Source organism: Sorex fumeus, unplaced genomic scaffold, assembly GCF_029834395.1.
Source record: "Sorex fumeus unplaced genomic scaffold, SorFum_2.1 ptg000036l, whole genome shotgun sequence".
Lineage (NCBI taxonomy): Eukaryota > Metazoa > Chordata > Mammalia > Eulipotyphla > Soricidae > Sorex > Sorex fumeus.
Window position 1 is genome coordinate 2,945,975 of NW_026606093.1, and position 16,072 is coordinate 2,962,046.

Consider the following 16,072-nt stretch of genomic DNA (forward strand, 5'->3'; position numbering starts at 1 on the left):
ATGAAATAAGTCTTGACTTTTCTCCCTGATGGGGTAGTTGATATTATGTATAAAAAGGTAGCACTGTAGCACTGTCCTCCCATTTTTCATCAATTTGCTCGAGTGGGCAGCAGTAACGTCTCCATTGTGAGACTTGTTGTTAACTGTTTTTAGCATTTTAAATATGCCAAGGGGAGCTTGCCAGGCTCTGCCGTGTGGGTGGGGTACTCTCAGTAGCTTGCGGGGCTCTTCGAGAGGAGTGGAGGAATCGAACCTGGGTTGGCCACATGCAAAGCAAACACTCAACCCGCCGTGCTATTGCTCCAACCCGTATAAAAAGGTATTCTGAAATTTTCAAGAGATATCTAAATGTAACGTGAGTCATGGCTACTTATTTCAAATACACAGAATATTGGAAAATATCAAGGTAACTTTGCAAACTGGCATGGACCATTACAGAGGCTTTCCAAGCGGACAATAAAATACTAAATGTGTTTGAGAGTGAATGTCTCTATAGATAAAAGTACTGGGTGAGAAATGGTCCATGCTTGTCAATGATTAGCTGTGGTTTGATTAGTTTGCACATGTAAGTTTTAACAGGACCCTGGGCTCCATGCCCATCAAGCTTGTTTCTCTTCATGGAGAGAGTGTGTTCCCTCTCTTTCCTCTGCAACCCTGCATAGTACATGGTTGTTCTCACATAATATGGGTGTTTCTTATCTAAGAGTCATGCGTTATTGGTGATTTAGAATTTTCTAACTTTCAGATTCTAATTTCCTGGAAGACATACTGGATGTTGGGTGGAGGGGAATCATATGTCTGTAACTAAAATCCATGGAGCATCTGACAGACGAGGTGTCCAGTAGAGGTGATGAGTAAGAAGACTAGCCAGGCTGGTCTCAGCATGTAAGCACTGCATCTGCACAGCCATCTGGACCCAGATGTCTATTCTTTCTTATTTATCACTAAATATAAACAACGCTTTGTTTAGAAGCCTCCTTAGAAGGAGACATCTCTTCCATTTTACCATGCGAAAGCAGGTTGGGCAAAGTGATTTGAATCTTGTGGTGATCCAAGGACCCAAACCTGGAGAAATTCTGCTACAACTAGATGCCATGGGGTAAAAATAGAGATCCTTAACATTGTCGCTCATTCTGAGATAAGGAAGGAGAGATTTTTTAAACAAAACTTATTTTTGGTTGGAGTTTCCGAAATGTTGCTGACTTCCAGAAGAAGAGAAATTCTATATTTCAGCAGTGACCAATGCTGATAGATTGTTCATAAGTACACCCCCTCACCTAGGGAGGACATAAGTGTGTGACGACTAGGAAGGAGTGAGAGACATTAATACGTTTGAAGAGTAGATTGGAGGCTCATGTCACGGCTTCAATATCAAGGTGGATAAGGCCTGGATTTGCCTACTTACTCTGGCCATCCCTCAAAGGTGGAGACAGTAAACAGGGCCATCATGGCTGCCAGAACATTGTCAAAGTCAAACTTGCTGTTCTCCCAGCTCCGAGGCTGAATGATCGGGTGGTCAACTTCACCATCTTTATATGTGATATAGTTTCCCCTGAAGAAAGAGAGGGGAAAAAAAGAAAGTTCCTCAGAGGGTCTCCCTTCCCCTTCACATCTGAGTCACTAATGACTCTTGGCATGGTGGGTGGGACAGGACTCAGCACCCAGCTCCAACCCCATAGCTCTAACTACCGGGAAGACTCTCAATGGGTAGAACCCTCAAGAATTGATAATTTTACATGCTTTGTGAAGCGACCCAGATTACACTTGGGTTAAAGTTTCCTTGCGACAGAATGGGCTCTCCTCCTCACACCAATTCACCCACCTCCCAAAGGTTAACCACCTTGGAACTCGCTACCCTCTAGCCCATACTCACTTGCATTCTGCCTCAGTCTGTTTGGAACTATCTGAACAGGTGTAAAGCTTTCCCTAAAAGGCAGAAGAGTAACATCATTGGAGATATTTATTAATTAAACAAATCAACCCCCCTAAAATGGTTAGTGGGGATCTCTACAATTTAGCACTGTGCTAGCTTATGTATGGGGACAAAACTCATAAGGAGAACAGAATCCAGACAAGGAAGGCATGGTGCTTCATTTACATAAGGCAGTCAACAATGCCAAAACTCCCACAGGAATTTGTTAAAAAAAAAAAAAGAAATGCCAAAACGCCAGTGGGCCAGAGGGATAGTACAGTGGGTAAGGTGTTCGCCTCGCACATAGCTAACCTGGATAGTTCTTGAGCATCCCATTTGGTCCTCTTAACCCTGCCGGGAGTGATCTATGACCACAGAGCCAGGAGTAAGTCCTGGGTGCCACCAGGTGTGGACCAAAGTAGCTCCCCTAATGGAATGTCAAGTCATGAAAGCTGGTCCTTGTAAGAAGATCTTAAGTGAAACTTGGCTTGGAAGGGGGAATTGAATGACAAAAAATCCATGGAAATTTATATTGTGGGTGGGAGAGAGCAACACCATTTCAGATTGAGAAGAGAAGAAGTGAAAGGATAAAGACCCAAAGGAGCAAACACCAAGGAGAACACTGGCCTCGGTGCAGCTGAGTAGCCTCATCAAGAAACAGTGAGAGTGTACTGAGGGAGACATTAAGCTAAGAAGGTGGACACGATGTGGCCGACAGCAGGAAACTATAGGTTTTGAGCAGGTGACTGACATGGGTTTCAGAGGAAAGGTTCCTTCCTCTTTCTTGCTGGAAGGGTGCATAGGGACCCAAAAGAGAGAGCGAGTAATCTTCAATCCCACAGAACAAGGCCCCTTCTTCCAGGCTAGTCCTTCCATCTGGGATGCTCAGAAGAGAGAACATTCATCCCAAGCCTGACCCTATCCTCTTTTGAATCTGCCTGCTTCCTCTCCCAGGAATGCAGCTAGCAGGGAAGGGAGCAGAACCACCAATGAGAACTGAGACCTTACCTTGAAGAGCTGGACCCCGATGCAGGCAAACATGAACTGCAGCAGTGTGGTGACAATCACAATGTTTCCGATGGTCCGGATGGCAACGAACACACACTGAACCACATGCTGCAGGGAGAAGAGGACAGGGTTTCAGGCACTGCAAGCTTCCACAATTCGCCAAGACACAAGCCTCTTGGGGGAGGCAAAATGGGTAGTCTCTTGACCGCCAGCGGGGGGATCAGTCTCAAAGAAGCGAAGGACCGCACCAGAACCACAAGGGGATCAAACTCATTGATGCTTTGGGTATATTCCCTCACCACACCCCACCTAGGCCCAACTTCTCACCTTTAGTCCCTTGGCCCTGTTGATGGCCCGCAAGGGCCTGAGTACCCTCAGAACTCGCAAGATCTTCACAACATTGATTGCACTGGACCTAGGAAAAGAAGCAGCAGAGAAATAGGCTTTCCTAGTTTTTGGTGAGGTGGTCAATAAGACGGACATCCTGGTATGCAAATCCAAAACAAAGGAGAAAATATAAGTCTGATTGGGGGTCTTTTTAAAATCCTAGAACCACTGCCTCTTCTTTTCACCCACCCTGTAAGAATGTGATGTTTCCTTGTGGCCCTGGGACTTCATTGATAATAAATAACAAGAAAAATAATTTACAGTGAGTTATGGGCAATATAATATGTTACCAATGGGGGTGGAGGGAACTACAGAGTCAAAGAAATAAGATTTTGATGTGTTCAAACAGCTCTGCCTGTGTGAAATGGGACAGTAAATCATTTCATAAAGTTGTTGCAAGGATTGAGTGAGACAATGAGAATGGTCTGACAGTGTATTTGACACATAGTAGGTACTTTATGTGTTGTAGCTACCACTGAACTAACAGAAATGCTACAAAAATGTAGCTGAAATGTCCTGGATGTAAAGAGGGTCATATGGATGCTAATCTCCTAGCACATGTTCTAGGTAGTTTGTTGCCCATAATACTTATATGTGAAACTCACTCTGTTTCATAGCAGACTGGAGACTTGAAAGGATGGATTATACAAAACGGGATCTACACATCCGGGATAATGGGGCCATGTTAGAATTTCTGGAATCCTCAGGCAGCTTCTTTCCCTCGTGGGAAGGAAGTGCTTTGCCCCCCGATAGGATGCCCACATGGTTTCTGGAGTTATCCATCCACCTAGGTGGGACCTGTTCACCATAGCGGGGTGGTGATCAACTTTAAAGTGCACGCCTACTCACACACGCCAACTCTCAGATCCTCACAAGCTCCTAAACTCATCTTGGGACTGATACCATGTATGACCTGCCAGCAAGTTCACCTTCATTCTTCACAAGGTCAGAGAGATGTGCTCATGAGGGAGTGGGCAGAAAGTGTTGGTTTCCTTAGCTTGTGACTCTATTATTACAAGCCACTCAAAGGGCATTTCCGTTTATCACAGCATCTCAGGGAGGGAGTCCCTGCTTGTATGGAATCACAATCGGATTTATAGGTCATGGAAGGAAAGCACAGACTACAGGAGAAATTCCTGGTCAAGGTTAAGTTGTAATTGAGTGGCCTGCTGGGATTCCAATCTAGACTTGTGGCTCCCAGGTTGGTAGTTTTGTGTAATAGAATTGTAAATCACATAAAAGGGCCTTACTCCTTGTATCTCCACCTCCACTCTTTCTATGCTGCTTGTGAAAACATTTTCTGGAAGAGAAAGACCCGGGACCCTTTTCTCTGGCACAGATATGACAGAGGACAAGTCTCCTAACATCTTGGCCCTCATTTTTTTTCTATCTATAAAATCTGCCCCACCTATCTCCTAGTTATTTGGTGAGACTGATAGAAGGGTGCATATGAAGGTACTTTGAAAGTTAAAGTGTAGGATTAACAAAATTAGCTTTCAGAACTCGAGAGCAATGCCAGAACTCGAGAACAACACTTCAGGAGCTTTCAAGCCTCCTAAAGCCCAAGCTCTCACTCAAACCAATTAAATAAATATTTTGGAAGAGAGAGTTCATAAAATATCTTTTAAAAAAGCTACTCAGGTGAACCTGAGAACTGATTTCCAGAACTAGGCTTACTCAGGATGCTGGAGGGCCTACAGGGTGGTGGGGCAGCTGGGAGGGGACCCAGAGAAAATGGTCGAAGGTGAAGAGGACACTCTGGTGGGAGGGTTGAAACATTGTATACATGAAACCAACATTGTATGTGTGAAATCAACAGTATTGTACATCACAGTCCTCCAAACATCAAAGAAATAAAAACTGAATAAAAATAAAGCAACCAAGGTGATTATACTGTGTTTTTGAGACTGAGACACATTAAATCTCTCCCCTCCTATCCCAAAGGCTGTGACTGGGAAAAGAGGTGAAAAGGGTGGGAGGATGAACTGGGAAAAGGCTGATCACAGTAAGGGCAGGTGCTTGGCAGGTGAGGGCAGTCGGGGCAAGCAAGAACACTGGTCACATGGTGAGGAAGGCAGAATGACCCTCGAGACATGCCTCTCCTTATAACTCAGTCTCACCCTGCAAGGCATGGAAAGATTTGATACGTAAGTGTAATTCTTGCTGGATGTATGTACCCAAAGTGTTACTCCCCCAGAGATATGGGCACAAGAAATCAACTCCCTGAGTTGTGTGACAGAGTGCCCAACCCATTCATATCACAATCACACAACATTGGTCCTTCAGAAGGCCACTTTGGGACTTACTTTTTGATTTTGGTACCCATTTCTACTTGTGTGCCCCTTCTAGTCCTACTCACTGGATGCCAAAGGAGATGAGGGACACGCTGACCACGAGCAGGTCCAAGATGTTAAAGTAGTTCCGGCAAAATGAGCCCTTGTGCAGGAAAGCCCCGTAAGCAGTCATCTGCAGGGAGGCACAAAGAATCAGCATGATTGGGCATCTCCCCAACACACACACACACATCTTTCCTCTTGCTCACACATCATACACACCCCCCTACAAACACACGCACACGCACACACACTCACACCACACCACACCACCTTTTCCTCCCACTGCATCCCTTGGGCAGGACCCTATGGCAAGGCAGTGAGAAGACCAAGGCAAGCACAGGAAGGACTGAAAGAGGAGTGTCCTAAGAAAATGTTTCCACATCCACTTAAACACCATCAGAATATCCCCCAGCTAGGGATATCTAAGTCGTTCCTATCCCTACACTTGTGGCAATGCCAGACTCTTCAATCCTGCATTTGAAGACCTTTAGATCAGATCCTGTCTTGCTACTCTCATTTCCTCTGTTCTCTAGTTCCTCACCATTTTCTGGTGATGCCCATGTGATATTTCTCTGGTACACAAACTTCTCAACCTCCTCTCAAAACTCTATCCTCAGTGCCACTGTAGAACATTCGACATCTGGATAAAGGCAGGACAATACCAGTGTTCCTGGTTTTCCATTGTGTGCTGAGAGTCCTATGTCCTGGAAAACTCCTTGGTACTAGGCAGAGTTATCCTCTATGGCCAATGGGAAGTTCTACCAGTAGCTGGTAACTGGTAACCTCTACTTCCTAGATTCTGGACTATGTACTCTATGAGCAAGGCTATGTGTTCAAATGGGCATTATGGCACCATGGTTAAGAGTATGAGCTCTGGAGTCAGACAACTTGAGTATGAATTTTAATACAATAGTCTCTTATTTGTAAGGCCTGAGGCAAGTTGTCTAGCATGTATGTCTTAGTTTCCTTATCTGAGAACTGGAAACTAAGACAGAATCTATAGTGCACTAAGAATCAATTGAATTATTACATATAAACCATTTATAACACTATACTGTATTTAGTATGCCCCATAGAAGTTTTAGCTATCACTAGAGAAGTTGATCTGGAGATTGGAGAGTTTGTATTTGAATTTTGGATTCTTCCTACATGAAGGAAATTCAGTGTCCTCATCTCTCTGAGAGACACACAATGTCTATTCTGTAAGGGATATACTGAAATACAATGTGAAAAGCTCTGAAAACTCAAAAGGGACCCCAGGGGATGATGACTGTTACAGGACTTGGCTATTATTACTTGCCTTTGAGCTTGGATAAAACCAGAGTAGATGTTCACAAATAGTCTTTCCAATGTTATGGTAAGAACTGAGAGCCAGTAGATTTCCAGGTTAAGGGCCATAAAAGGCCTATGGCCATGTAACATCAGCCAGAGAGAAGATTTGGGAGCTGAGGGTTGAGAGACCAACATCAGCTCCCGCGTCATCAGGGGTCCAGTTCATCTCTTGGAATCAGAGCATGCCCAGGGCAGCATGTCCAACAGAGCAATTCAAAAGCAAACACAGGGGAAATTGGCAAAAATAGCTCTAGCAACCTACTTCCTTCTATTTATCTCTTGCAGCAGGAGGTCCCAGGAGACTCAGGCACCTGTGCCCTGCAACAGTTTCTAGAAAGTGGGTAGATTACATAAAAGGTTGTTGGGAATAAAATTGGAAGTCTCCCGAGGGTCTATCAGCTGGAGGGGCTTGCTGCCCTCTCAGTGCAAAACAGATACTCCAGAGACTAGACATGATGCTTTACCAAATCATGTTAACAAAGAACTTCTGTCTCTGCAGAAGGCTATGCACCTTCCTGGCCATCACACTCAGAGAATTAGAGAGGTGCCAGGTCTAATTCCTTCTTGTTCCTGGCTTGCATATTGTTAAGACACAAGCAGGCTCTCAAAGCACTGACCTGAGACCTTTGTCTTTGGGGTCCAGTTTGCTTCAGGGTGCCCTAAGTGAGACCTTTTAGAAAACACGTGTGCATCTGAGTGTGCGTGTGTATGAGGTGCATGAGTGTATGTGCGTGCGTGTCTATTTGTGTGTGTTAAGGGGGCTGGGGGGCACGAGCTGAACCCAGGTAGAACCAGTGGAAGAATGGACACAGGAGAAAGTGAAAATCAATTATGCAAAAATAAAAAATTAATTTCAAAATTATAGGTGGAATTCAGAACATCAGAGAGAGATAGATCCAGGTATCCGGTGCAAAATAACCGTCTGTTGTCCTGTTTTGCAGCATGTCAGCCACTCATATCCTGCTCCCGTAAATCTGTACTGGAATATTTTCAGTTTGAGGGCAAAAACGAGTGGGCACAGGATCACTGGCTATCTGCTTTGGAAAGGCAAAAATGACCCTCCCATTCAACATGGGTGACTATCATTTCCCTAGGGAACTCTTCCCATTCATAAATGTGCTTTATCACTGGTAACGTCTACTCATTGGCTGTAGGTCCATCTCTTTCCTCCCTGTGGGACAGTCATTTGCAGTGTTCAAGCCAGCTGTTATCAGAGAACCATTTCCTTTGAAGGCCAAGGATTCCCAGGTACGTGGCTGTGCATGTGCCCAGTGTCTTTCTTGTGCGTTACTGTCTCCACTGGCAGGATTCTGGGTCTTCAGGCAGTGCAGAGAAACCCAGGAGGAAGGAGATGCAGAAAAGTATACTGGGGCTGGGGGTTGTTTCGGGAAGCACACTGAGCATAAAAAAGGTCAATAAGAAAAGGGTGGGAAGAGGGGAGGTTCTTGCCATGACAATGCTTGCAAAGGGACCTTCCACTTTGGCTTGTCTGGCAATCTCAAAGGGAAAACAGCACCATTGAAATCCACAAGGGAAGCTCTGCAGAGTCAGAGGAAGAATGGAGTCTCAGAGATTTTCTTCTCCCAGGAAAGAATGCTGGATATTTGTGTGCCTTCTCTGAGCTTGGAAATCGGGAAAGTTGAATTTATAACGATGGCTTATATTGGGGCTACCAAGGATTCCCTTCCCCGACCCATGAGAAACGGGGTCTCGTTAGATCTACTCCCAGAGTAAAAGAGAGAACCCAGGAAATACTCTTGCTCTTCTAGAAACAAGGTCAGAAGCTGGGGGTCCAAAAAACTGAGCCTCTTGGGGATGAGGATATGGTAGAGTTGCTCCACTTTGCCCCAAATTTTATGTGTGTGGCATAACTATGACCTATACTAGATCTCTGGGGCTCTTTGGGAAGGAAGCATCTGTGTTTTGCGTGCATGGTCAGGGGTTTTCCTCAGCCCCATGAAGGGATGCTGTGTCACAATGCCCTTCGCTCTCTGCATGGGTAAGGAAGAATGTTCTAGAGATCTCAGTATAGGAAGTTGACTCAAGAGCCGAAAGAAAAGGAGCACACACAGACCCAGCAGTCAGAGCTTTGCACACGGCTGTTCTAGAACAGAGAGCACTCCTCTGAAGAGCACTGAACTACAGTCTTTGACATTTTACTATTTCCTTATGACAGGACTAAGACTTGGGGTTGTGGGGCGGGAGAGCTAGGGCAGCAAGTAATGTAATGAATGTATCCACCCTGAGTTTGACACCTGGCATCCAATATGGTGCCCCAAACCTCACCAGGACAGATCCCTGAGCAAAGAGCTAGAAGTAATCCCTGAGCACTGCTGGAAATAACAACCCCAGATAAAAGTAATACTTGTTTTATTACATGTTTGCTTCTCCAGATTACTTCCTAACCTCTAAACCAATGCAGTGCCATGTCAGTTCATCTGAGGACTTTCCATCCTGGGCTTGAAATGAACTGAGGGTTCAAAAAGAATCTGTATTTTTTCCATGAAAACCCTCAGATCACCCCCTATCTGCATGTGGCCCAATGACTATGACATAGGTCCAGCCAGTTGTCATGGTGGCCATAGCATGGAGGAAGACATTAGAGATGGGAATATAATGGCAGACCCAGCACGATTCAGATCTGAGGAGATTTTCTACTGTCAGGTTCCTGCTGCAGGTCAGGGGTCTCTGGGTGGGAGGAGGAATAGAGAATCCTTTGTTTAGTCTTTTGTTTCTGGTTCACACTTGGCTGTGCTCAGGGTTTACTCTTGACTCTGCTCAGGGATCATTCTTGGTAGTGCTGGGGAACCACATGTGATTCAGGGATTGAATGGAGGTAGGCTGTGTGTTAGGCAAGCACCCTATCTTCTATAGGATCTCTCCAACCTTAGGAAGGAGAGTTCTGTTAGAAGCAGGAACGAACTCCCTAGAGATGGTGTGTGTGTGTGTGTGTGAGATAGAGAGAGAGAAAGAAAGAGAGAGAGAAGGGGAAGAGAGAAAGATGAGGGAGGGGAGAGAAGAAGAGGAGAGAGAGAGAGAGAGAGAAAGAGAGAGAGAGACTTGTTGGGGATAGGCACTGCTGACTGGTGCAGCACCAAACCACAAAACTGGTGATGACAGGCAGTTCAATACCACTTCCAGGCAGAGAGGGGACATTGGGGTCAGGGTGGGTTGCTTCTGAACAAAGCCTAGGGCACAAAGAGAAGGGTGATATTTCCAATATCAGGCTTATCAGCTAAACAGATTGAGAAAAAATCAGCGAGGAGAGGAGAGGAGAGACAGAGACAAAGAACAGAGAGAGAAACAGAGATAGAGCAGAGAGAAAAGGATTCACTCCCATTGTATTACCTTAAGGATAATTTCTAATGTAAAGATACTAGTGAAGACATAGTCTGCATTGCCTAGGATCTGAAAAATAAACACAATTGGATTAGTGGCTCTTTCTTGTGAATCCGACACCAACAGAAGCAGGTATATCAGCAACAGACAGCAGCAGAGAGTGAAGTAGACAGGCAGAGTGAGGTGAAGCTCAGGGGGGTTTACCGTCAGAGCAATTTCAATGGTGAAAATGGTAGTAAACAAAATGCTAAAATAAAATAGAATCTGCAAAATGAAGAGAAACAGGGTGGGGGTGGATGGAGAAGGGAGAACTGCAGGATGGGAGGAGAGGTCCATGAATGTTCACCGGGAAGCAAATTACACGTCAAAATCGCCATGCAAGTACATGGCGGCAGATGGGGGAGGCATAGCATTCCCAATGGCATATACAGAGAACTGGGCTGAAGGAGGGCTAGCCTTGGCAACTCAGGAGCTCAAGCCAAATCCTCAGACCAGGGAAGGGAGCTTTCAGACCAGGCTGAGTCTGAACACCTCATGGCTGTTTTTCTAGTAGGTTCGATCAACAAACTCAACTAAGTCTATTGGGACAATTGTCAAAAGGACAGTGACTTGGTTGTTTTTTTTTCCCAGGAAACTAATGCTTAATTCTCACTGGTGTCTGAGCTAGTTCTCTGGTTTTGGTGGAAACCCAGATAGTTGGCATGTCCTTGGGGCCTGGATGGGTCATTTCTCACAGGAGGTCTATCCAGGCCGGGGACAAGCTGCATGGCACCTGATTTTTGTATCTCTGGTGATGGAGCAAAGTGACAGCCAAGACTTCACACTGGGAGAAAGTTTGAGAGTTTTCAGGCCCCAGAACCATGAGTAATCTGTCAGGGCCCTGGATTTATATTGGTGACTTTTACCTCAGCCCCTTCACCCTTAAGATATGACAAAATTTTGAGTCTTTGAGATACAGGGATTTTGATTCTAGCCTGGAATGTTTGCTGGAGCATTGGGGTGGATCTCCGAATTCAACTTTCTACTCTATTTGCTAGGGATCCTGAAGAATTGGAACTGGCCAGAGTACACTGAGACCACGAAAGCAGTCAGTGGTTACTCTCTACGAAGTTTAAAGGAACCAGTGAATCCTGGGGAACAGTTACAGGAAAATAAAAGGCCAGTCGGAGACACAGGGCACACATTTTTGTTCTTTATGTCCTAAGATGAGTTTCTGCCAAAGCTCCGATCTCTTCAAAAAAAATGTTTACTATGCTTCTAATAATAGATTTAGGGAATGGTCTGCTGATTGCACGATGAGAATCAGCCCCAGGAGCCTGGGCCCAGACCCGTTGCCAGGAGAAAGTTGTGCAGGAACAAAAGGGCACACGTACATAGTTCCTGAAGGAGGTTTGCTGGACAGGGTCTTCGGCGGCCAGGGAAATGCTGCTGAGCAGGATGAAGAAGAGTATCAAGTTGGTGAAGATCGTGTCGTTGACGATGCGGTGGCACTGGACACGAAACCTGCATGGGGGGAGGAGCAGAGACACATCAGAAGACGGGGAGCAGCCACCTGGGTCTTCGCAGCAAGTTCTGTCCACTTGCTAAAGGTCTTTGCTGGTTTGGGGCAGCGGGTCTCCACCCTAAAGTCTTACTGCTGCCAAGGAAGGACAACAGCCCCCAGCCCCAGTGTCCCAGCGTCCCAGGAGACTTTCAACCTTTAGGAGTCTTAGTAACTCCAAGTACTGCCGTGAGGTTAACAAGTGGTCCTTCAATTCCCTTTGGGACTTTGTTTTCCTCATCAACAGAAAAATCACTTTATGAAGATCTACTTCATAGCTGCATATGTTTGATCTTTGAGCTACAAGGATGGGAGCAATGCTAAACTAGCACAATGGGGTTTTCTTTCAACATGGTCTTCATCCTCTTCAATGTGAAGACAAGAATCTTTACAATGATGCAGCTATGAACTTCTTAATAACTTTTTCCTTGCTCTAGCTTGCTCTCTTTCTTTATAAGAACAGTGGCTAGTGCATTCCATAGTACAATCATAATAGATTTTATGTCAATTTATTTTGCTGAAAAGTGGGAAGAGGCAATTATGTGAAGAAAGTTATTTTATTCTAATATTAAAAACAGGGTATGGTTATATGGTGGCAATAGTTATACACATATATACAGATATGTGTTTGTTATTTTGTTGTCAGTAAGACTTCTGGTTAATAACAGGCTGTTAAATTTTTTTGGCCAGGTGGGGAGGTTGTCAAAAAGACAGGACTAGGTAAATTTCTCAAAAGATTAAACCAGGAGGCTCAGGTTTGATCTTCAGCATTACGTAGTCCTTCGAGTACCAGAGCCCCCAAACATTGTTCTAGAAGGAATACCTCTAGAAGTCCCCCTCCAAAAGTTACACAGTGTTTTAACTGCATGGGTATCCCTAAGGTTCATGTAGTTCAATGGTCAACTGTAAAGGGAAACATAGAGTCCTCAGAGGTGTGGGTGGTGAGACTAGCAAACACTATACTCTGGTTCGGTGACTGTTCTGGTGTAAGAGCTTCTGGTGTGTAGTTCAGCTCTATTCCTAGCACAATCACAAAGTGCCCGATCCTTGAATAGCAATTCTTAACTTACATAATCTCATCTGGATAACAGCACACAAAGGGAAATGTGACTCTTGTTATCATCATCATCATCATATAGATATAAATACTAAAACTTAGGAAGCAGAAATTGTGCAGAAACACAGTGCATAGAGTGAAGGTTGTCTGAGTTTGAACCCAGAATTCAGTCCTTTGTAGCTGGCACTGTAACTGACTGGGTTCTCTCAGACTCTACTGTTATAGAAGCACCAAATCCTGGGGAGGACCAACACTTTCCAACTTGTCTGCAAAGATCATCTTCAAACCAATCATTCTTCTGAGCTGGGAGCTCTGCAGTTGGCAGCCAAGAGTTTCCTGAGAACCATGCTGATAGCAATACGACTGTGATCAGACTGTATTTCACAGTAGTTTTGAGGTGGGAAATGGAGCCTGGGTACTACAGTCTGAGCCTACATCCCCCCCCCCCCCCCCCGCCCCATAGGGCATCTGGAAAAAAAGAGCTTCCCTCATCCTAACTTGGTCCACAGGCATCTCACTAAGATGAGAAATTGAGGTCACAATCAAAGTTCATTGAACATAAGAAGATAAGCCAGTTAAATGGGAAACCTGAAGATAGGAAATAAATTAATCAGACACCCCTTTCATAATGACATACTGGGGTCATCATATGCTGAATATTTGAAATATTTACTAGAATGAAGATATTCCTCAAATTTTTTTCACAAAGATGATTTTAAAAGAAATGACTATAGAGACAGATGGGCTTAGAAAATAAAGTTAAAAATAACTTTGGATATAAAAACTGATTTAATGGGGTCAGAATTTTAGTTGTGTGATAACTTGCATGTTTTGTATGTGTAAATCCCTGGGCTTGATTTCCAGAACTGAAAAAAATAAACAAACAACAGCAAACTTCATAAAATTTGTTTAAGCAGTAACATCAAATTCAAGAGAGAATTTAAAAGTGGAAATGCATATCTGAAGAAATTTTCCAAAACGTGAAAAAAAAAAGGAAAAAGAGGTAGATACAAGGAAAGACACAGAGATTGCTTACTAGTTGAAGAGGACAAAGTCTAATATATAATATATATATGGAATGACAGAAAAAATAAAAGAAAGAAAAGGAGAGGTAAACAGACCAAGCTTTTTAAGAATTAGCAATTCTTATTCTAGTCCTTAATGACATTCAAGAACTACAGAAAAATATAAAACCATGAATTGAGGAAGCATAACATAATCCAAGTAGGGCAGATGGAAACAAAGCTAATGTCTAGACACATGGTGGTACCCCCCCCCCCCACACACACACCAAATGCATCAAAAGATGCTAAAAGTAGCCAGAGAGACAGGCAGTTGTCTACAACAATGAGAGCTAAAATGATAGTTAACTTTACAGTGAACTGTTATATTTAACATGATGAGGGACAAAACCCACCAACATCAACTTGCACTGCAGTAAAGCTATCTTGGAAGCACAGAAAATAGAAATAATCAAATTTATGATAAACTAACTAAAGGAATTTCTAAAGGGTATACTTTAAGAATGAACATAATTGCATAAAGATGAATCAAACAATTTGGGAAAAATGGTGAATGAGTAAAATGTTAAGTTGTATGTAAATCCAAAAAGATATACCATGAATACGATAACAAAATAATACTAGTACTGCTAAGACTAACTTGTTGGATTAAAATTATAAAGGTCTGAATTGAAACGCTAAACATGAGTGACATATAAATCAGGAGGGATGAGAGCTAAATTAGTCTAAGCATTTTCTTTTTCTTTGTTTTGTTTGGGGGCCTCACCTGGCTGTGCTCAGATCTATCTCCTAGCTCCGTGCTCCTAGCTCTGTGCTCTACGTTCACTCCTGGTGGGGCTCAGAGAACCCTCTGTGGTCCCAGGGTTTAAACCTGAGTCAGCCACATGCAGTGCAAGTGCTCTGCTCACTCTACTATCTCTCTGGTCCCAGCATGCCCTACTTTGCAGGAGGAAGTTAAAGATCTTGTTTAACTTTGGGCTTTGTTGCTTTGTTAACCCTGGCTCCATCCAGAGCGCGGAGACTTGGTACCTGGTGATTGTGTATCACAGAGAGTTCAGAGTCCCACTTTCCCCACCATTCTTGCACACCTGTTGTTGGGGCTGAAGATGAAAAACGCACTGGCTTCCGGCATAGGTACTGCCTTTTCCTTGAGGTGCAGCTCAGAGAGGGGGCGTGGGCGGGGGCCCACAGGCATCTCAGGCTCCTCTTCATCATCCTCTCCTGCAAGGGGGGAAAACACCTTTCTAAATAACTCGGCCACTCCCACTTAGTTTTACCATGGTGCCCACTTCCAGATACCTCTCTACTGGCAGGAATAGGATGTCATTTGTGTCACTGAAAATGCAGAATACCAACCGAGTCAGATGATCAGTTCTCTCCCATGGGTACTGCTGGTATATGTTGTTTCTCCGCCCCCCCCCCCCCCGCCCAGCCCCCAACTAGTGTGCAATAAGTAAAACTGAAAGTAGGGAGACCCACTTATCCCAGTTGACCCAGGAATTTCTTAGTATTTCAAATTAAAATCCCCACATCTTAGAAACTCCTCAGTTCTTAGAAAATCGAGTGAAGCTGAGTGGTAAGACTATGCACTCTCAATTGATAATCAGAGGCTGCCAGTGGGGAGGAGGAGGGGCTGACTTGTAGGTTCCTCTGCAAATTATCCAATTTGTGAAGGTTTCAGGAGTCTAAAAGCAGTTCTCTTTGCTTTAATAAAAATACAAAACAATTGTGTGTTCCAGGGATAAGAGGATGAAAATGCTACTCATAATAGTTCCTTCACTCCATGGCTGAAATGCAATACCAATGAAAGAAGTGCCTGTGTTTTTCCAAATTTAATATGAACCAAAAGCAAGCAGCTTATTACTTTGCTTGTGAACTCAGTGTCCATGGAAGGAAATTGTTGTAAGACATGTTTAAATTTGTCATATTTAAAGTGTTAAAAGGTGGGGAAATATAATAACATGAGAGTTAAGAGCATGGGCACTCTAGCCAATGCCTTGATCCAAATTTAGGCTGTTTCTTTCTGGATATTTAGTCTCTCTTTGCCTCATTTTCTCCATCTAAATGATGGAATGCATGCCTCAGAAGTATACCCAGAATATAGCAGTACTATATTAAGTGTGACCTGCTCATTTATTA

The 16,072-nt window shown here is 44.0% G+C and overlaps 1 protein-coding gene across 3 annotated transcripts in view; it reads right to left on the bottom strand.

Moving 5' to 3' along the window:
• The window catches only part of CACNA1C (calcium voltage-gated channel subunit alpha1 C), a 784,718-nt gene that overhangs the window by 98,547 nt on the left and 670,099 nt on the right, over nt 1–16,072 (bottom strand). For all 3 annotated transcript variants that reach the window (XM_056117829.1, XM_056117830.1, XM_056117828.1), the window contains exons 19-26: nt 15,022–15,154; nt 11,688–11,817; nt 10,324–10,383; nt 5,667–5,773; nt 3,248–3,335; nt 2,921–3,028; nt 1,874–1,926; nt 1,406–1,552 (exon numbers count right to left, since the gene is read on the bottom strand). In XM_056117829.1, coding sequence (XP_055973804.1) covers nt 1,406–1,552; nt 1,874–1,926; nt 2,921–3,028; nt 3,248–3,335; nt 5,667–5,773; nt 10,324–10,383; nt 11,688–11,817; nt 15,022–15,154 — 826 coding nt within the window. The remainder of the gene's footprint in view (nt 1–1,405; nt 1,553–1,873; nt 1,927–2,920; nt 3,029–3,247; nt 3,336–5,666; nt 5,774–10,323; nt 10,384–11,687; nt 11,818–15,021; nt 15,155–16,072) is intronic.